This window comes from Gallus gallus, chromosome 4 (assembly GCF_016699485.2).
Source record: "Gallus gallus isolate bGalGal1 chromosome 4, bGalGal1.mat.broiler.GRCg7b, whole genome shotgun sequence".
NCBI lineage: Eukaryota > Metazoa > Chordata > Aves > Galliformes > Phasianidae > Gallus > Gallus gallus.
The window spans coordinates 44,823,131-44,846,147 of NC_052535.1; the positions used below are offsets into that span (position 1 = coordinate 44,823,131).

General features: G+C 40.3%; 1 protein-coding gene and 1 long non-coding RNA gene across 2 annotated transcripts in view; one reads left to right on the top strand and one right to left on the bottom strand.

Annotated features, from left to right (window-relative positions):
- The window catches only part of LOC112532318, a 241,610-nt gene extending 230,709 nt beyond the window's left edge, over nt 1-10,901 (top strand). The window contains exons 6-7 of the long non-coding RNA XR_003074875.3: nt 4,782-4,910; nt 7,027-10,901. This is a non-coding gene — a long non-coding RNA (uncharacterized LOC112532318). The remainder of the gene's footprint in view (nt 1-4,781; nt 4,911-7,026) is intronic.
- The window catches only part of ANTXR2 (ANTXR cell adhesion molecule 2), a 101,642-nt gene that overhangs the window by 45,109 nt on the left and 33,516 nt on the right, over nt 1-23,017 (bottom strand). Inside the window, exons 11-13 of the mRNA XM_015276523.4 lie at nt 7,950-8,028; nt 5,983-6,078; nt 726-767 (exon numbers count right to left, since the gene is read on the bottom strand). Coding sequence (XP_015132009.2) covers nt 726-767; nt 5,983-6,078; nt 7,950-8,028 — 217 coding nt within the window. The remainder of the gene's footprint in view (nt 1-725; nt 768-5,982; nt 6,079-7,949; nt 8,029-23,017) is intronic.

Consider the following 23,017-nt stretch of genomic DNA (forward strand, 5'->3'; position numbering starts at 1 on the left):
GAAAAAGATCAGTGGTAGCTTCCTCTACTGAAAATGTAATGCCTACAAAGAGCCAGATTATCAGCCCCACTCACTGGGATTCAGCTGACAGCATTCAGCAGATCTGTAGTAAAGGTTACACAGCCAATCACAGTTTTCTAAGCCAACCGATGTCAAACTTGCTCTTGGCTGCCTTTGCTCAGTGACGTACCTTATCGTGGCCTTCACTGTCAGAACACACTTGAATATGTTCAAGCAATTGGCTAAGTCAAGACCAAGAGGCAAAAATACTGAATGCATCAGAAGAGCCTCTACTATGTTATTGCTCATAAGAGGTAAGGAAGTTCCCTTATAAAGGTCTCTCAGTGTCTCAAATGCCAAAGCTGTGCGAACACACAGTTTTAAGTCCTATGACGAATCTTTGGATTGTTAGGTCAGGATAACTTGGTCTTTCTACTTTCAATGGAGAATGAGAAAATGTTAAATTGTCTTAAGGAAAAGCTACTAAACATTTATATGGATATGAGCTTAAGTGACTTAATTCATGCTACACTCAGATGACTGAGAAAGAGCAGAGATGTGGACTTTGGCCACTCTCAGCCTAAGGCTTCTCATAGGGCAGTTCTTTCTCATTCAGCAGCTATTTGCAAAAGAATACAAAAGGAGCCAGATTTGCAGAACACAAATGTTCACAGAGGAATAGTATCATCACCCAGCATGGTGAGCGGAGCAGTATTATACTATACCTCTTTTGGAGGTGGTGGAGGTGGAGGGGGATCCTTGATGACCTAAAAAAGAAAGAAAAAAAAAATCCATAAAAACATAAGGAGTTGCACTGGCACCATTGAAAAGCATGCAGAAGATTTTTTAAGAGTGAACAGTTTCTGTCTGAGTCCCCCACATCTGTTCGCAAACTGGCAACCACTACTGCTACATCCCTTGGGTATTGATTATCAAGGCCTTCTGGAAATTAACACCATCCGCCTGATAGAAAATAAAATCAATTGACTGGCAGACACTCTTTGGGCAGACGTGTCTGCCACTTTGCTTCCTGACCGGATAAGACTCAGTCATTCTAAGTAATAGGCAGTGATGAAATCCTATGGAGTTAATTAGCAAGCCTGGGAGGAAAAGCAGCCCTAGGTCTATGTGAGGTCTTGCATAATGTTGGGCCAAGATGCCTGGTTCTTTGTGCCATGCCATGCTGATGGATAATTTCTGGCCCAATGACAAGTGTGAAATGCCTTCTGGTAGCTCAGGCTTCACCTCTCAACGTCTAGATCATTTCCGCAGATCTCACATTTCAGATCTAATAATTGAAGCATGTAACTCCTTAACTGCTCAGCATGGAATGCCTGCAAGTGGGAGTTAGGTTTGCAAGGCTTCTTAAAACTGTGACTGGTTAAGGACCACTCAGATGGCAATTCACTTACACCTATTTTTAAACCTCAACCTACAGTTTCTTGCTGTTCTCTTTCTCACATACGTACTGTAAATCTCAAGGAGTTCCCTGGTATTGACAGGAAACCACCAAACAGTGAACACAGGGAAAAGGAAGGGAGCAAGTTGCTTAAATGTTGAAGGTGAAAACTAGAGGTGCAGGCATTCATTCTTCCCCAGGAAGAGCAGACTAGTCAAAAAAGAAGTACTTTTGTGACATCAAGGCACTTTTTTTGTGCTTGGATATCATATAGAAATGATTTAAAAATATGAATCTAAAGGAGTCTATTTCTGTTATGCTATAGCCCATCAAAAACTGTCCACAATGGCAACCATATACTTCACCTTAATTAAAATATGTATTATTTTCTTCCCTCTGCATTATTAATTATAGTGCCTTCATTGACTCTATCACTGCCTACAGATAATCTGTAATTGCATGGATGGATAGCATCATACATAAAAGAACATTCTTTTACTTGACCAACAATTAAGAGTTTTCTTTCTTAACTTACATTTCAAGTCATAGTGACACCAAGAGAGTTATTGCCCAAACAAGCTGTGCACTTTTAGCACAGGATACAAAAAGTCTACCAAATAAGACAAAGAAGTGATGGCCTCTTTGGAGATATGCTTCCACAGTACCTTTGGTTTAAGATACTGACTTGTTTATGATGCTTTCAGTGGATTGGGAAGTCAGTTATGAATTTTAACAAGACATCCCTTTGCTGTAAGATGTTGCAAAAAGATGCCAAGCAATTGCTCTTCCTTAAGCGTTTCTGACTATTTTTTTCCCACCAGACATCAGGAATTCTAAGACTGCTTCAAAGAAATCAGCTGTTTAGTTGGTCAGACATTCCTGAAAGCCAGATTGTAATTACTGTCCTAACTTGAGAGAAAGAAGAACACAGAGCGATCATGGGCAGATTCTGAGAGATACTTGGGTGCTGAGCAAGATTTTCCACAGCATTAAAACAGTAAACAGTCACTCTTTCAATGTACTAAGGTTCACATGCTCTTATTTATTTAATAGCCATTTTTCTTTCTCTTTTGCCTTTTTCTAAGCATTACCCCCAAAACACCAGTTTTCCTGCCAAGACAGCTAGCCGCCCAGGGCAAAAAGGCCAAGCTAGTTCCAGATAGATATATTTTAAACAGTAGGTATATACATACATGTTAAACAGTATTATCAGTGAACTTTCTACAGATGTAAGATTCTTTAGTTCTGCAGTCTCTCCTGAGCAAAGACAGCTTCGCATAGGAACCTTCTTTGTGGCACATGCTACAGTTCACTTACGCCCTTCGCCCATTGATTTTGATGGAATCAAAATTTCTGCCCCAAGGAATCAATACAAACTCTATTTGTTGACCTCACTGGACTTCAAAAGTCACGAGTCGGTGACAGTTTCTGTCTGACTCCCTGAGCAAAGGATCCAATCCTATGGCAGCTGCTACATTCCCTAAAGTTATAGGCTAGACCTGATTTGAAACTAACCAATACATTAATTAGCTGCTATTTCTAATAGCTTCATAAAATGAAACTTGCTTTAAATGTGACAGTGGTGTGAGAAAATAATCTGCTTTGAGTAGCAGATACTCACCCTGCTGACAGAAGTGGAATGTAAATGCCTGCATCCTTATGTTTCCACAGGCTCCTCGCACACATTCACACACACAAAGAATATTCTCAGTCCTGTCTGATATTTCAAGTGAAATGAGTAGAAAGCGATTTCAATGAAAAAGGAAATGCAAAGAGCCCAGGCAGTTTTGGCAGAAAACAGTGCAAATGTAGCATGAAGCTGAAGTTATTGAGTATCATAATATTGCTAAATTCACTTTCCCTGATCTTGATTCAGATTGGATAAGTAACGAAGACTCTGGATAAGGTTGCTGTCTTGTTACCCACATGTAGAGACGGATTACTTCCTAATTCTGTTTTGTTTTGTTTTATCGTCATTGTCACCAGGCAAGTCTGCATCTCTTTTATTTAGTTGCAAAGAAGGAAGACTTGAGCTTGGAGGAAAGCCGATTTCTTCCAAAAAAAAAAAAAAAAAAAAGTTAGTTGCTTCAGGCAACAGTCCCTTTGATCTGCTCATTAACACTTATCAAATGTTCGCGTGATGTGGGCATTAGGAAATGTCAGCACCAGAGCCTGAAGCCAGCTTGATGTGATCATATGTTCTGATATTGAGGGAAGAGTGAAAGAACTGTCAACAGTGAACTGCCTTTAAAAGAAGGGGGGTGGGAGTGGAATAGAAGGGAAAAAAAGAGAAAGAAGAAAAAGGAGTCCCCCACCTCGACATGGACTTTATATCAAGGATAAAGCAGAGTGCCCAGACATCCTGAAGCTCACAACACTGTCTGCAAGCAATAGCGATTCACACACTCGTGTGGCTCTGGACACCCATTCTGTTCTGTCAGCAACACCTTTCCATTTTCTCTTTTCCATTTGGTTCTGAAGCACGGGACAGAAGTGTTGAGGGCTGCTGCTTTCATCCTTGCTCCTGGTCTTTGTCCACGAAAGCAGACACCCCGCTGCCCCAGGCCTCAGAGGGAGGGCAGAGGACCTCCTGGCTGCCCTGATGTGCTACTGTCTTCTCAAGCACATGGGCACCAAAGCCCAAATGTACTTAATCCGGAAGTGGTAATAACATGTAATGTGAGAGCCTCAGAGGCAGAATAGAAAGAAAAGAATGGAACCCCACACGGGATAATGATCTGAGGAAACAGACGTCAAAACAACAATAAATGAAGAAGTCAGAATGTGGTAATAGGTTCAGTGTAAGAGTCTGTGGTTTTGGATCTCAGTAATGTTTTAGCAAACAATGACCTAAAAAGACCTTTTATTTTTAAGGAAGCAGATAATACCCATGAGAGGTGGGAGGAAACAACAGGGCACAAACATTTAAAGTGCTGTGATTTTATTGCTCCCACAGAAGTTAGGCTGCTTCTTAGTAACAATCTATGAATCTACAGCCAAAGCTTCCTTAGCAATAGCCAATTACATACCAAACACTATATCCAGAGAAGATACTTAAGGTAAGTTACATTTCTGCAGAGTAAACCTCAGGATGCAACATCTTTAATCATAAGGTGAACTGGAATTGAGGGACATCTCCTTTCATCTTACTGCAGCTCTTTGTGGAGATGCACGAGTGAGCTCCACAAAGGAGATGAGACCAGACAGAAGCCTGCCTTAATGTCATGGTGCATCTGTGTGCACCCAAGGTACTATCTTTGCTCTGCAATTCATTATACAGTGCAGCTATTTTAGTTAGTTTCAGTTACAGAGCTTTATATTTTTTTTTATGTAGGACCTTGATATGAAAATCCAGAAAGCATCTTTCTGATTGTCTTTACAGCATCATTACACTGCTCTCAAGAATTCCTGCTCTCAAGGGACTGAGGCACTAGTCACTGTTTACTGTAACGGGAGAAATAGGATGTGCAGTATATGAAGATTTGGCATACAATGGGAATTAGGAATCAAGGTGAGACAATTATTTTAAAATAAGAAAATGGAAAGCTTTCTTCTTTATAATCTTAATTTCTCCTGTTCTACGGGAAGGCTCATGATATAAGTTATTGTTGAAGGAAAACAACTAACAGCCTTCCTAGATTTCTCATGGGACTCTAATATGGAGAATGAGACAGAAGAGTGTTTTTTTATCAGAGCAGAGCTTGTAGCTTTTGACTCAGAAACCACGAGGAAGGAACCAGGGGTTGAAAACTTCTTCTATGGTATAAAACAGAGACCATAACAGACAAAGCTTCTGATTACTTTGACTGTCTCTGGACCAGAAGTCCACTTTCTCTGATGCCCCTGCTTCTACAAGCCTGAGATAAGAAAAAGAGTGCAATAACAGCCTGGGAGCAATCTCCAATTCTCTAGTCCTCAATGCTGTCAGTGACATGGATCAATACTAAACTTCACCAATTTAAAAGCCCCAGCATGCAAGGAGATGGGAGGAGTGTTAGTGGAACAGCATTGCTGATTGCTGTTGGAAGGATAAAAGAGCGTTCATTACTCAGATGAAAAGAGATGTAATGTGTGCAAGATGAAAATTTAATTTTTTGCAAGGGATTATTAAGACAATAAGGGATTTCAAACTCGAGAGCCCATAATGGACTACAAATACCAATTTTAGTGATAGTACTTTTAAAATGGTCCTTGATTTCAGAATAGCATCTGTGTGCCATTATGGCCAACAACTTTCAAATTAAAGAGAACAGGCTTTTTTCAGAGATTTCACAGAAATATACCACATCTGCTCAGTCTGCAGAAACCCAACGAGCAGCACAGCAGCCTGCTGAAACTGCCTCATGGTGTGCAGGTCTCTTAGAATGCCAGGAGTACTGCTAAGGGCACAGACCACAGCATTTAACCTGATCTCTTCTTGCGTATCACTAATGAAAGAAAAGTGCCTCAACAGATGGCTTCTGTCACATAGAACTCCCCTGTTACTTAACCTATTTCCTGCCCTATCTGTATTTCCCAACACATTCTGAGTTATGGTTGTGAGTCACAAACCTGGTGACTTTTTTTTATTTGCCTTTACTCACCACTTTGCAACAGAGAGGCCAGAACCACCAGAGCAGCCCCAGCGCTGCCAGAAGTAACAGCACAAGCACAGCAATAAGTGCTGCTATGCCACTGGACTGTGGAGAAAGCAGAAAGACAGCACATCAGGGAGCGTTGCAAAGAATTTCTGCCTGCTTTTCCCACTTGACCCAAAACAGCTTCCCACTGACTGATACAACTAAAAAAAAACCTGTGTTTACAAGAAATACATAAATGCATGCCTCAGTGCCTGTGTGCAATGCATTTTTTGTTTGTTTCCTCTGCAGCACCATGTGTTTGCAGAGGAGGCTGCAACTTGTAACTCTCAGACACCAACTAGCCATCAGCTGCTCAGCCATCAGAATTAGTGGAACAATTCTATCAGTGACCCATTTCTTGCAGTTGCCCATCTGCTACTATGGAAACAGCACTTCTCTGTGTATGGAGCTTTCTTTGCTGCAATATGTATGAAAGACAAAAAAAAAGGGGGGGGGGGGGGGGGGTGGATCATCAAAAGTTCTACTGTTTTTTCTGTTGCTGCACATCTGCACTGATTCTGTGTGCCATAAGTTAGAACTTCTGACCAAAGAGAAGAAATATAAGCAGAGGGAAAAGTCATTTTGCTTTTCCCAGCAATTTGGCATGATCTGCTTTGCAGGAGTGCTTTATTTTTACCTATGTCAGCCACCTCAGCAGCTTTTAAGGTGGCATGGAAATAAATTCATTGTGTACTGATCTTTCTGAATGGGCTCAGCTAAAGGGAAAAGCAGCCCACCGGTAGTTCCAGCATCCTCCTGTGATTGCACACTCCTTACATTATCATGCTGAAAGGCTGCTCGTAGTGTATTGGTGTAAGATTGCAATGATGAATAGGCCCTTAAACAGAGAAACACAGTTTGTATAGCATGTGTCTCTTCAGCTCTGAATTCATTCAGGCTTTCTTCCTGAAACATAAGGGCTGAACCAAGATAACTTTGACTTCTTCAGCTATGCAAGTGTTTAGTTCTAAAATGATCAGAAAAAAAGCTCTATTTTTTCTCTTTTAGGTTAATTACCTAGGAGTGATGAAAATACTGTTGGAAAAATACATGCTGATGAGCAGAAGGCACTGTTCTATGTGCTTCTGTGCCTGATGGGAAAGCTGCAAAGAAGTCACACTCCTCAGCTTCAATCTGCTCCCACGGATCCTCCAAAGTAGAGATGTTCTGGGATGGACCCCAGGTGACTGTGTCACGCCTGGCTCATAGTATGTTTACAGTGAGCAGGTCTCTAATGGCATGGACACTTCCCAGTATTTGAAAGCCACAGCTGCACACTTTGGTAATGTAATTTGATGTAATATATTTAGCAAAACACAATTTGCAGAGTATAGAAAAACATAAGCCCTGCGCAGAGAAGGAACACACAGACATTGTGTGGATATTGGGGCAGCAGTTGAAGGAGAACCTGTAGCCCTCATCGCTCACTTTATCAAAGAATTCAAAGCATCGGAAACTTACTGTGGAGTGCTCTAGAGTTATAAAACAGATTCTAAGCATGCCTTGAAATATGGAGAAAATTATTTCGAACACACATATATATGCATGATTCTATGATTCTTCGAAATCATGCATTGTTAAATTCTCTGTATTCTGTACGTGTCTGCACAGCTGTGTTTCTAGTAAGGTGGATTTGTGCATTACAAACATGTAACAGACTTGCCACGCATTGAGGTTCTCTGCTCAGGGAAGTACTGCAATGATCAAACAGGAACAGAAACTCCATTTCTACATTTTACATGGAATGACACGAGCTATTCTGTGACAGAAGTGCTGGAAGTCCCATCCTTGGAGACATTAAAGATGAGGCTTTGAGCAACTTGATGTAGCTGTGCATGTCCCCGTTCATTGCAAGGGAGTTGGACTAGATGACCTTCAAGGGTCCTTTCCAACTCAAATGATTCTACGATTCTATGATTCTATTTACTTACACACTCTGAAGCGGTGATTGTCAAAGAGCTGGACATGAAAGATTGCCCTTCGTTCAAACTCACCAAAACTTCTATAGTTCTGGAAAGAAAAAGGAAAACAATCAGCAGCCATAAAGCACTCAGTAAAGGCACATACATGCTACGGAGGCACTGGGATGTGCAGGCTCCATTCAACAGAGTGGGTGTTCTCAGACAGGTGTCCTTAGAAACCAATCCTTGCTCATTTCCAGTTGAGCTTTCTTCAATTCATGCTACTTAGAATTGAATACACCAATAGCTTGCGGTGTCCCTCTGGGGTTGTGTTGATGACTGTTACAAATAATTTCAGTCTTCTCAGTAGAGAGCTGAGAATATCCCTTCTCTATTCCACGTAACATAAAACACCCCCAAAAGTTCCACATGAAATAAATTGTGGATCAACTGTAAAAATAGCATTGTTTTGTCTACTCCATAACCATCTCTTTAGTCATACACAGACATTATGGATAAAAATGTCGAATAATTATAAATGGTCAAGACTTTCTATAAATAGTACATAAACACTGCATGCAAATAGTATGTGGTTTACATTTTACAAATTAACCCTAGAAGAAAACAACACATGGCGAATGTTAAACAGAAGAGGACTCTTCAGCATCTCTGGCTTGGATTCCCAAGATTCAGTTTATGTTATGCACAGTTGTAATTAAATAAAAATATAGATATCCATGAACTAAAATGATTAATCATTTATAGCGTTCTTCTTAGATGTCATCAATTTTTATTCTGGCACAAACGCTTTAGTCAATATGGAGTTCAGAGCTATTTTAACTAATTTGGCTAATCTCTTTTTCAATTTAAGTAAAAATGAAGTAAGTTGCTTCCACTAAACTCATTTTTAAATGGTCTATGTTATGAATAATTGATCTAACAGAAAGAATAACACTAATTTACTTCTAATTACTACAGGAGTGAGTGAATCAGAACAGATAAAATAAAAAATTAATTAAATTCTCTCCCAACTAAATAAAGCAAACTGCAAAAAAACTTCAGTTTGTGATGAATATTTTAGATGTTGTGTTTTTTATTTATTTATTTTTAATTTTCAGTTTCTCACTTTGCCATTTCAGTGAGAAATGCTATGGGAAACTTTAACATCACAATTCTGCTTGAGTGTGACTGGCAAAATGATCCTACTGACTTGAGTGCAGAGCAAGAGGATTTCACTCCATGCCTTTTGTTAAATGGAGAAGAAATTTGTATGTTTCAACTCTTCAATATCTTGAAGATCTGCACATCGTAAACACAGCACACTGTTTTTCTGTCCAAGTCATCCCAGTAAAGTTTCCAGCATCATGAAGTCACATCTTTTTGCACTCTGATCACATCACTGCTCTAACCATGGCTGTACAGGTGTAACTGAAAGCTGAACTCAGTCCAGAAATACAGAAGAAATCACAGCACAGAGAGTATCTTTGATTGCAACTTTTCAGTTAAGTCCAAATCCAGACAGAAGAGATTGTTCTCATACATGCTTCATTTTCCCCCCTTCAGCCTTGTCTTTTTAAAGCAGAGGCAGAGAGTAACATGCCATAGGCTCCACACCAAATTTTGGGACTTGGGTAAACCCAAGAAAAGGCATCCATTGTGGTCATGTTTCCAAAGTACAAAAGCTATTCAGCCCTTATACTTTCTCTGAACTTTCCTAAGTAATGGTGGGTGCTTTCCCTGTGACAGATGCTATAATCGCGATTCTGTTGCTTGGTGTGAATTCTGGTCATCCTTCCAACTATGCTATATCCAGCTGTAGTACACCATGTAATCTTGATTTTTAAATAACCATATCATGTTCTCGAAGTCTGTGAATCTACATCCTTACATACCTTGTGCATTTTTTTTCAATTTCCCATAATACTTTAACTGTCTAAATCCATTTTTGCTTTTCCTCATCTCTTTCATCCTTGCTTGGAACCATTTCTCTAGTCTTTTGTTGTGCAAAACTCCACTGAGATCAACAATAGCTGCCTATGTGTTGGTGAAGAACTTCTGGTTTTGGCCAGGAACATCTGACTACAGTTACTTGAAGCTATTGGGATCCAATTTCCAAACTGCTTTCAGATGCCTTTCCCCATTTCATTTAAAAAAAATAAAAATAAAAAATTGTGAACAATACTCCCTGATTTCATATGCATTTTCTTCTGCTATCCAATCAGTTCCCTCTGCTGCTTGGCAAAATCATCCTTCCTCCTGACTCGTGTGTTTTTCTTGGTCAGGAATATTTTAGTATTTTCCAATACTATTTCACGATGTTTTTTGCCCTCTGGCATTTTGTTGAGCTGTTTGACATGCTGCTACCAGTCCCAAATGAACATGGTTGCAATGAAGGTGCGTCAGTGACTGACTGCCATTGCCAGCACTAGCTGGAAATTCCTGCTATGAAGGAATGAGACCTATGACTTGGGTATTGGGTTATTTTGTATTCCCCAGAAAAGTCCCAGCTTTCAAGACTAGTCATCAACCCTGTAAAATTTCTCACATCATTTCTCTCTTAGACATTAGTGCTTGAAGCAAAAGAAGTCATTCTTTTTTCTGTTCCCTCTCCGTGCCGTGCATCATACTCGTGCTGCAACATAGGCTGTTTTCTTCAATTTCTGTGACCAGTTCTTTCTTGCTACTGTATGGAGCATCTCTACTTGTTCTCTAGCAGTGCTTCATAGCTTTCATGTCTGCCCTATTTGTCCCTGGGAGCTTGATGGGTCTAGGCTGAAACATGCAGGGCTTGTGTCATTCAGTGAACAGGAAATGAAGCTGTTCTTGATGTTCTTCACTGGTAAACTGAACAAAGCAGGAAACTCAAAGGCTTTTGATGAAACTGCACAGAAAAATCATCTTCAGCCACACCATGCAGCTTTTAACGATCTATGAAAAATACTGCATAATAGCTAAGATAGCCTAGATGAGTGGATAAACAGTTTGCAACACAGAGCTGGCCTCTGGTAAGCTCTGCTCATGCAGGGTCACTTACTGCAGTTAGGAAAATGGGGAGTTTACCAGTAGTTGAGTGCCCATACGCTACCACCAAGCTTCACTATTGCCTACCCTTTCACTGTCAGATTTCTGATAAATATCATCTCAAGCAGCAGGATCACTGAACACATCAGCTCTCAGCACAGACACCATGCAGTAGGAGCAACCCGTTTCTGTATCAGCTTCCATTTTGATACACAGCTGCAGGGATGAGCCATTGGAGACTGTCATAGGAGTTGATCATATTCATTCAGTTCTAGAAGCTACAGAGTGAACTCACATAGATAATTATCTCATCTTCAAAAGGATGAACCTGTCAACATGCAAAACCACTTCCTTCCTGAAACTGTCATGTCTGTAGGGTATAAGGAGGGCAGTTTTCCCATTTGTTCAGCATCTACCTGTGTGTACTTCTGTTTCCTAGGAGCTCAACAAAATAAGAACCCCATTTCTTCTATCTGCACATTTGCAAAAGTCTAAGGAAAGCCCTATACATAAATATATCATATTTATTGTAAACCATCCTTGTGCAAGGCATTTAGCTCAGCACTCTGCACAAACTGAAATCATTCTGAAAACAAAATGACGTGCAGAAGTGATGATTGGTTTGAGGCTCCATCATTTCTAATGGGTGATTGTCAGTATTTTGTGAGTATCACATTCTTTAATAAGGTCTCAGTGAAGCTCAAGGCAACTAAAAGCAGAAACTATGTCAGCCATGGACCAAAGCAATATAGTTTATGAGACAGAACAGCTTTTGCATGGTAGGCTTAGACCACAAGGGAAGGAGCAGAGGATTTTGGTCAGCTAGATGTAAGACTATGGTGGAAATTATCAGAAATACTTTTTTAAATGTCTCAGCAGGCACTGAGTGCCTCATTTGTAAGTCTTTGTGGCTGCCATCAATTATTTATGTGATTTATGTGGCTAGCCACAGTATCCTCACTGCTTTCCAAACACCCAAGAAAGATCGTCCCTCCCTCCACTGATGTCTGTTGAGAGTGAGACAACAGGAGAGGGGTGTCAGTGTCAAAGCCCAGGAGCTTCTTGTAAGAAGTACTATGAGGCCAGCATTTGGATCCTCACTGTGCTTAAGCCACTGTAAGGTTGAGCACACTCCAACAGCACAGTGACATGTGCAAGGGCACTTTTTCCCTGTAGTAACAGGGAGCTTTTGCCACAGCTGTATTTTTGCACAGAAAGGCTGGAATGACACTAGTTCTGTACCAGCACAAAATGCAAACTGATGTTGAACTCTGCTATGAAAGCTGCTGCAAAACAGAGCATCTCCTCGGGTCAACCTTGAAGAAAACCCACAAAGAACCAGGAAGTATCAATGTTGGTGTTGCTGTGGCAACCCAAACAAAAGCTTCACCTCCGCTGTGTCAAGCAATCGGTGTGGTTTGTGGTGTGGATTCCTGTTACATGGGGAAGGGAAGCACACCCTGAGGACGTCCGGTAGAGATTCTACCAATTGGTGCTTGAGTAAAGTAGAACCAAAGAGATGGCAAACTTGAGTTACAACCCTGTATGATGAACAAGATATTCAAGAGTTTGTTTTTATGTAACATGGGTTTAATGTATAATTCGCCATACTTTTAGACCTGTTCTCTAATGGTAGGAAAAAAAACGCTTTTATTTACAGCTCATAACCCTTGCTGAGTGTGGGAAGGATTTTCCTGTCTTTTGTCAGAAAGTATTGCTTTTTAGATGAGAATTAATCCTGGAAAACTTCATCTAGTAGAGTTTCAAAAAAATGTTCTTCTTTATGACCCACGTTAACCAGCAGACTCTTGCAACTTTGATTTGCATCCATCATGGACCACTGGCTGTTCTTATCCACAATTTAGCAAAAATGTAACTTCAGAAGCCCCAATAATTGCAATTCTTTCTTTCCTTTATGTGCACGGCTGTCTTATTGTTACAAAAGAGGAACATGGCCCATTGCCATATGTCACTCCAGCTCTGGTCTGCAGACTTTCAAACCCTATGAAATACAACTGACATTTCAATACACAGTCACCTATTTGCAAAGTATTCATTTGCTCCTTACTTTATGAGCATCCAATAAAAGGCTGCCATTTTATGACCCATTAAAAAAGATGAAAAAAAGTTAAATAAAATTGTGAAAGACGTTTGCTGGAAGTAATAAATAATTTACCTCCAATTTTCACGCACTGAAAATTAAACTGGCAACTGCTCAAAAAGTTATTAAAATTATGGTGACTAAAGGTATTTTAGAATCAAGTGGCAGCATTAAAATAGCTAGAATGCTGTACATGGAAGGAAGAAAAAAAAAAAGGTGCATTTAAAAGAGTGCCTTCCTTTAAAACAACTTTTTCCATGACTTGCACACAGTCTTATTACAGTTAATGTTGTAATCGTAGAATCATAGAATCATAGAATCGCTAAGGTTGGAAAAAACCCACAGGATCACCCAGTCCAACCATTCACCCATTGCCAATGGTTCTCATTAAACCATGTCCCTCAGCACAACATCCAGACGTTCTTTGAACACCTCCAGGGTCGGTGACTCCACCACCTCTCTGGGCAGCCCATTCCAGTGCCTGACCACCCTTTCAGAGAAGCAGTATTTCCTAACGTAATCATTGGTAAGCCAACAGGTACACCAATATTATTGGCTTACTATTTACAGTTATATAAATGTATCTATCACAGAATCACAGAATTGCAGGGGTTGGAAGGGACCTCATGAGATATCGAGTCCAACCCCCCCCCCCCCCCCCCCCCCCATAAATACATATATATATATATACATATATGTACATATACATATGTGTGCCTAGGCAGAAATCACACACAGGAAAATCAGTAACAGTGGTGGAAAAAGGCTTTGGCAGACCAACTGATGTGAGGGTCATTTTTTGTACACCCATCACCTTCTTGTGTTTTGTAATCTACACAACATTCACAAAGGGATGGTACAATAACCATACTTTGGTCTCCTGAAAAATGAGGTAACTGGAAGACACTGTGACTGACAACAGCATGCATGGTTCACCCTTCATCGCTTTTCACAGTGATCAAATGTATGTCCTCATTCAGTATTTTGTGTTTCAGAGCTTAAAGCAACAGTCCCATTGCCAGCCAATCCTGACCTCACTTCTGTAGGTGAAACTGAACCTCCTTGTGCCATTATTTGCTGAGAAATAGCCTTTAGCATCACATCCTTCCACCAGTTATTGATTAACAGACACTTCAGGACTACAAACCAGACCCACTGAGTCCAGGAACACAGTCCTGCTGTAGGAGGAAGCAGCACTAAGCCAGGAAGGAAAGTTCTTCCAACCCATGCTTTTGCTTTTGCAGCTCTTCCTAGATCCAAAACTCCAGCTGCATAAGGACACAGGAAAGTCCCTTGGAGCAGGGTTACAAAGCTTGCTTGCCAAATATTCACTGCATTTCCACTGTGCAAAGGGTCACATATGTCTGGGAAGCATAGAAAACAGTTTTATCCAGTCAGCAGGAATTCTACTGAAGACAGCTAGGGTTATGATACATGCTTAGAGTTGTTCTCCTCCTACCAACCACACAGGCATAAAAGTGAATTATTTATTTTTTTCCCAAGGCTATAATGACCTGCACTGTATGCAGATCTTTAAAGAGTTGGGTTTTTTTTTTTGTTTTGTTTTAATAAGAATTAGTACAAGCTCCTTTTTTTCCCCCCCTTACTCCTTCCTCAGTGTACCTTACTCAAGTTACAGACAGTTTTCTTAGAATCCCCTCTTGCCCCCCCCCAAAACTGCCTAGCTCTCTCAACACAATGTTCAGTACACTGCCTGCTTGGGTTTGGCTTCCCATGGTATGGAGTGCAGAGGCACAGAAGTATTTCACCACTGGGAAGTGGCTGTGAATTTGAAAGAGCAAGAAGCCAGCAATGTACTCGATGTGATCTCATGGAATCATGGGAACCTGCAGTAACTGGGTATGAAATGTCATTATTATGTTAAATGAGTCTATTAATTCAGCTCAGGATACTATGTCCACTGCATAATATTAAGCACTTAGTTCTGCTCACACAGTCTTTCTTAACGCTCTGGGAACACTATGTGCCCTATTGAGGAACGTGAAGGACTGCATTAGAAATTACAACTGATCTTAACATCAGACCCATATGTCTTAGGAGCCAGTTAGCCTATACAATTCATTGAGGATGTTTCCATCTGTGAATAGTTCCCATTATAGTCTAATTGTGTCAAACTAAATGTATTTCTAAAATATTTTTGGAAGTTAATATTTATAACAGACATTAGGCCTAATCTAGCCTAACTTCTGCTTTTCTCCTACCTGAATGTATTTCTCTAGCTATTTTCTTTGTCATTGAGGAGCAGAGTCTGGTGATTGTACCATGTGAGCAATCAGTGATTGACAACCATACTCTTTTTTAATTTTGTCAGAGCAGGATGCCCACACAGACAGAAGTAGTTAAAGTGCTGCTGCTGAAAACAAATGCCAAGTCTTAGTGTCTACAAAGACAGAAATCAATTCTGGGTAGGAAAGGATCTGATGCGCATCAGCCCTCCTTGCTTAAGAACAGACCAGAAGAAGAGTTGTTGATACTGACTGATAATGTTCGTGCCAAACCAATGGGCCTCATTAGCCATGAGTACATCCATGCTGGAGAAGAATTGCAATCACCTGAGCACAGAGGCTCTGAAATGAAAACAGGTGGCAAAAACTTACGTAATTTGGAGATGGCACCCTACCAATTACAGAGCACAATGAAGTCACGTGGTTGATGAGGATCCCAGGGAAATAAAAAGGAAGCAAGCCTTTGGTGTTTGCTGTTTTTATTGATGTAGTGTTTGTGAACTGTTTGGTTATTGTGCTAGTGAAAAAGTAAAAGGATTATAGAGCTTAGGAGAAGAAGCCCTACTTTCATCCTAGGGTGTGGGACCTCTTTTTGGAACAACAGATGACTGCTGGGTCTTCTTTGAGTGCTACCCAAGGTATGTAACTAGTTACTGAAAGGGAATGGCTTGTGGGTTTATTGCGTTCCTGTTTCTGTACAGCAATGGCTGGTGTTATCTTGAATATGAAGTATTTTAGTCTACAGGCTTTTAATTGAGAAAGCTTACTTAATTCTTGTGTTATTTGTTTCCCTTTTCTCTTGGCCAAGTGTTGTTTGGACTACGTATATTTGTAACAGCCCATATAGACTGCGACCTGATCTTCTAATATATGTTCTTAAGCCCATGCTGAACCTGCATCACCTGCAAGTAGTGAACTACTCACAAATCTGTGTTTACATAAGTAAACATGTAGCTTATTAATTCCAAAGAGAATAGAAAGTGTTCAATTATGCTGCTGTAAATATTCTTTCTTAAATAATAAATACATCAAACTGATAAATACACAAATCAAATATGTAGGTTTGACCTATTATTTCCGTTCTTGGGTACTTGCTCTCTGTATTTGAAACATGCTTTCCAAAATTTCACCCTTCATAGCTAAGAAGGGGGTTAGTGATTGTATGGGAACTGCTGAGTTATGGCCTGAACCACTGATTGATCATCTGAGGCAAGGACTGGATCAGCCACGGGAACACAGGTGAAGGCCATTCACCTGTGTGACTGGAAGGAGTGGAGCCAGGCTCCACCCCTCCTAGACCCCATTTAAGGGCTGATTGCCACTGGAGAAGGATCTCTTTCTAGAGATCCCTCCTATGTGGAGTTTTTCATTGTGAGCCTAGATCCTCAGATACAGGTGAGCATTTCTTCTTTGGTTGTCTCTTTTCCACCACAATAATCTTTCTAACTATAACACCTGTGAAGTACCATCTTAACCATGCTACTCTTCCAACTGTACATTCGTTGACTGTTCAGTGATAAATATTGCTTTAAATAGCAGTTTCACCCATGTCCATGGAAAAGATCAATTCATTTAGCACATGAATTTGGCTATTTGTGTGGTGAAGAAAAAGAAACACAATAGAAAAACCTCAGTTAAGCTACGCACACCTATTCTCAATGCTTTTTAAGACAATCAATGAATGTTCTACTCAATGAACTCGGTAAAGCTACAGGTTTTCCAAAAATAAATAATTAAAAAAAAAACAGAAAACTTCATAGGTCTATCTGTATGATCTGGAAATAACTTCAATTTGTGTGTCTGAGTTTGCATACAGCTGATGTGGGAGTTCTACCTGGACTGAGTTGTGACAAGCATCATTTAAATACTTGTTTCTTTGCATCAAGCTAAGCATTTCTGAATGTGCTGCCTACTTCATATTTTCATTCCATCTGGTAAAAAGGAATGCTGAAAGACAAAGGCTAATTTTAAGCTTACGATTGTTACAGAGTTACTAAATAAGGCTGCACTGAAAGGTCGTAGTGTAGGATGAGCGCAGCAGTGATTTCTAGTTCTTGAGTATGTGCATTGTAGGCAGCGTGGTGTTGGATGGAAATGGTTTGAGAAGTATTACAGTGGGAGGTGGGTGTCATGACAAGAGTAAACTGATAAGATGTGAAGTGGGTGCTGGATTAGGTACAAATATTAGCTCATTGCAGCTTCTTTTTATGACTGCAGTGTTATAAGGAAGTACAAATGTGTAATCTTAACAATAAGTTAACGATAATTTTGTGGGGGAATGTAAATCTGTGCATCGTTCGTGCCCAGCCCCCACTTGCATGCATTTCCAAAGGCACTCATATGCCTCCTTTGAGAGAACTCATGATACTGTATTAGCTCTTTCAATTTAGATATTTATTTCATATTTGCTTGAAGAATCAGGCCAATGTTTTTGAAAGCACATTAAACTATACCATATGCCTCCTTAAATCATCCTTATCAAACAAGTTGTAGGATGATGCTCTGGTTCACTCTGTTCTGTTTTCCCTTCCTTCACAATGTGTTTATGTATATTTATCCAATTTGTTCTGTTCTTCCTGCCAAATTGCAGGTTTGAGATCTCAGCTATGCAGGGGCAGCTGTGCTATTGTTGCTGCCTTACAAAACAAAGGTCACAGGCTGAGCCTGTAGCACTAGAACTAATGACAGATGCATGTCACCCATTATGGGACAAACACAGAATCATGAGGGTTCAAGGACCCTCTGAAGTAGGAATAAATCTTACCTTGCCTTTTGGGAAGCACGAACTCAAGTTTTAAGAATTAACTTATGTGCAAGTTAGCCTTTTGCCAAATACAGTGCTGTTAATGACATTCTTCCCCCCTCAGGGGGAGGAGGGGGTGGGGGCGAGGTTTAACACCCCCACACACACACACACAAAAAAAAGTCTGAAACAAAATCTCAGCTGAGTTGAGAGGCATGATGCCTGCATGATACTTTTGAATACTGGTAAGAATTTCCAGCTGCCCCAGTCCAGGGAGTTATGGGCCACACAAAGAAGTGGACTGCCACAAGATGTTTCCTTCCAAAGAAGGTTGTTTCCAAACCCAGCCTAGCAACTCCAAGCCCTGAAACACCAGGGCGGGACTGTTCAAATGCTCTTTGTTTGTAAGAGATCAATCTGTAGGGCTGGTGAATTCAAATCTATTTGTTCCTTGGGTGGCCGGAGCATTATTTCTTCTCCTCTGCCTTTCAGAACAGAAGCCAGTAGTCCAAAGTTATTTAAAGGGATGTTTCTTAGAGCTATGCTTAGCTTTCAAAGAATAGGGAATGCAATAGATGGAGCAGACTAATGAGATGAGGCACATGTCCATAGATCCAGCTCTGAGACCATGCAGCTGGCTTTGGGGCTGTCTGTCTAATGCAACTTCACCAGTGTGTGTTAATTATTTAAAGGGGAGCACTGGGGAAACTACTGTCACATCTGTCACCCACACACAGGCAGAACCTCCAGTCAGTGCAGGACCAGATGTGTTTATTTGAAACAAATACTAGCTAGCTACTTAATGGGATAGAATTATTAGCCAGAAGTTAATTAGGCAAATATATTAAACATCAGTCATCCTACACAGCATCACTTTAACTTCTTTAGAGCCATTATCAGCTACAGAAAAAGGTGGGAAGTGAACAATCAATAAAGGAGCAGTGGTAAAAATACAGAATTATGAAATGTGATTGTGCATCAAATGCAATGCTTTAGGGAATTGACTTAACTATGTGGAAAACATTGCAAGTATCCTAAAACATGGGAGGAAGAAGGAGGTTTTGCTTAGCACCTGCAGGTGTTGGAGCAATTAAGTGTAGTAAGTTTTTCTTTTTCGAAGAAAAAGGATGGCTTCACTGCTTTCATGTATATTCTACATATCCCTGAAGATGCAGACAGTCACATGGCGTTCTGCCTCTATAATGAGCTTAGTAACATTGCTGGCCAATGGAAAAATGTTCTGTTCCCCAAGAGGTTAAATTTAAAAGCCATTTTTAAGATGATGGCTTTCAGGTCCATGACACAAGCAGAAGTGGGTGGAGTAAAGGCATGACATGCTTCAAGGGGAGGAAAAACTAGTTGGGATCCTTTGTTAGCATCCTGCCATGACAACCATTGCATAGAACACCTTTCAGCTGCTCCTGAATGAGAGCAGCTGTCTAAAAGCAAATGAGGTAATTTACAGGACAGAGCACCACAATCCACTTCTTTACAGTGTCTGTCTGCTTTTGTTCCCATGCTCTTCATCTTAAATCTGGTTCTGGAATTAATAAAAATGATCCTTTTCAAGTGGGAAAACTAAAATATTTATTTCTACATTAATGGAAACCTCTTTAACTCCATGCATCTGAAAATAAATATGAAGCAGTACTTTCTCTTTGCACGGGGAGAGAGCCTCCTGTAAGGCAGAGACCAAATGCAGGACAATGGTTGCCAGCTGGACACAAGTTCTGGGCTTCCAGCTAGTTTAATTCTCTCCTTCATAGCTGCAGTGAATAATATTCGAGGCCCTAATGCAGTGAGCAGTGACTTCCTATAAACTGCATCTTAAACAGACTCCTTTGGAATTTGTTTTACTTTAAACTTTTATATGAATTTATCAGAAATGTGCTGGATTTGAAGTCTACTCCTTCAACTACACAGGGCTGTAAGCTCCTTCAGAGCGTAACTGTGGCTTCCCTTAGGGCTCTATGAAGAGATGTTCCCAAAGCCATATTTAACTTGAAGCTCGTGGTTAGTTCCCATTGTCCTCAGCCCAGCATGTGATCCACAGCAACAAGGAGAGCAGCTTGTTCTGCCCTAAATTTGTGCCTCAGAGATTATCATACTAACAAAATTTGGGCAGCAAGAGAATATTACATGCATTCAGACAAGCACAAGCTATAGAAAAAAAGGATTAAAAGCAAACATCTTTTTTAGTAATAGCTCAAATGAAAATAGACTGAGGGCAGGTAATGTGAGCTGTCCAGTACAAACATGTAAGCAGAGCATTACTTGATATTATAGGAATGTTTGGGGGGGGGGGGGAGGGGAAGCAATTGGTTTTCATGCTTCATTCTTAGAAAATACTCAGTATTTTTTTCATCTAAAAGTTCTGAAGAGGAAGACTCAGTACAGAGAGCAGTGAAACTAGTTCAAGAAATCTGTAACCTGGAGGCTGAAGGTACTACGTAAAATAGAGATTCTCTGCTCTCTAGTCCTTTTATTTCAAAGGGAAAACGTTCCAAGGGTAAAGACAGGATCAAAAGTAAAGATGCGATAAACCAAAACCCCAAAATATTAAAATCTAAAGGTTTGAGAACTAACAGTGCAGAAATGGCACAATGCTGTCTGTCTGAGCTCCCTCTGAGGTGCCATCCCATTCACAACTGAGTGCCAAATGAGCCAAGCAGCTGTTGTCACCGGGAAAAACAAAAGCTAGAGTGACCTAGGCTCCTTCTACAAGAAATGTGGTTAACAGCCAAATGAAAGCATGTTCCAAGGTGGCATCTGCAGCTCAAGCATGTGCTTGGTCCTAGAGATCAGTCTGTCTATGCTGTCCTTCTAGGACAAAACTTATATTTTCTTACCATTGTAAGAGCCTGAGCTGTCTCTTGTCTTCTGAGAACCTGAATGGAATCAGACTTGCCCAATTATGTTTTGCCCCAGTGACCCCTTACTGGAATCTGGTGCACTTATGTACATTTAATGTTACTGTGAAACCTGTGAACTTGTGCTTCTTCCTAGAGCTTTAACTACTCACAGGATGTAAAAATCAAACTGATGATCACCAATAGATTCTCTCCTGCACATTTATGTATTTTATTTTGAGTGAACTGCATGTTGAGCACTGAAGTCAGATAATGTGAAACTGGAATCATCTAAGAACCTGGGGAGACAAGCACTGAATTTTTTTCTTCATACCACACAAAGTAACCTGTTTAGTCTTCACACTGTCAGCTGCTCATTTTGGACAGGATATAGGAAAGAATATACATGAACAGAAGCCAAGGTGATTTGAACAGAGGGCCAGGAAAGCTGGAAAGACCAATGGTGTTGCTGTCCCTCTCCATGTGTGATTCTTTCTGTCCCGGGACACACTTCAGCTTGTATAGGGTCAAGGGCTATTTTCTTGAAGTATGTCAATGCCACTCAACTCAAGCAGAATTACATTGGCTTCCCATGTTTTACTCAAATGACAGCGGTGATCCCACTTGACCCAGTGGTTCCCATTCTGTTGGTGCTTTGAAACAGATAAAACTTTTTTTGAACGCTAGTTCCAACATAGTCTGTCTTACGTTTCAAGAAGCTTATTTATCTTGTAGTTGAAGGTAAATGCTCATTGTATTTTTATCAGCTAATCTTAAGGCCAATGCTTCACGTGAATCTAAGCACAAGGATGCATGAAGGTAGGAGTAAATATAATATGTAAATACTACATATATTTCAGTGAAATGTTGTTTTAGTGTAATAGTTTAAACAGTTCAATTGTTGTCATCTGCACACTAGATAAGTGGATTTGCAAAAGTTCAGGAATTAGGAGAAATGTTTTGTCCTGATCACTTGGTGCTGAAGGAAGGGATTTTACCACTGGCTTACAGGAACAGAAGCAAACCATTAGCAAAGTCTATGGATACAGTTTCAGAGTACAAACTCAAAGAACTCAGAGCAAAAGATGTAGGATGAAAGGAATGGCAGTGTAAGCTTTTTGTGCACTGGTACTGCGAAGAGATGAGTGTTTCTTTCTGAAGTACAGTGACTACAGGAACCTCTAAAGTAATTGATAAGGGCGGGGGGGGGTGGGGGACAACCTGATCTGGTTTGATTCCTCTTGAAGCCATAAAGGCTGAGCTATAAAGGGGAATTGATTGATTTTTCTCAAATTTTCTAAGTCTTCAGTGGTCACTAGTGGAGAATGAGTTGTTCTTGTGTACTATTTTGGTTCTAGTAACACAGCTGCCCAAACAACATATGAGATTTCTCAAAGCACATGAAACAAAGAAATTCCATTTTCTTGGGCTCATCCTATATCCTTTCCATGGTGTCCAAGGATCTCTTCCATTTTTGGAGTATTTAATACTTATTTTATAATGAATGGTTTGCTCATGTAGAAGAAATCCATGTTATTATTGTCTGTTAGCTAATCACTGATCTTTTTGAAAAGCTGATCTTATAGGTGAGCTATGTAATTTTGTGTCTTGGAAGTGGCATGTCAGGAAGGTATTCTAAACAGCGCAAGCACCACAGTCACGTTGTCACATAATGCAAGAATACCACAGCAGCCTCCTACGTGGTCCTCTGAAAACAGTTAGAAAAGAATGCTCAACTCTAAATCTACAACTAGTATCTTGGAGGCTCCCAACTAACTGCATCCAGCAGCTGGAAGTAAAACAGAAGCTCACAATGGCAGCAGCCTAGAGGCCTTACCTATTCTCCACAGACTTGATTGTTCTGTGTTTGAAAACTGTTAGTTCATCACTAAGAGTGTTTCAAATTACAAAAATACACTCAAACATTTTAAATGAGCCTCTCCTGTCTACAAAGAAGTAGAGCTACAGGTTTAAAAACTGCAAAGCTAACTTTGCTTGTGTTGTACTTAACTCCACTAAAAAGAGCAGACTGGTTGTTGCTACATTAGCAACTAATATTAGCTCTGCTGCGTGAGGAATTACTGGGAGTTATCCAGCAATAGTTTGAGCTGTGCCAATGGAAAGTCAGGAGTTCAAGT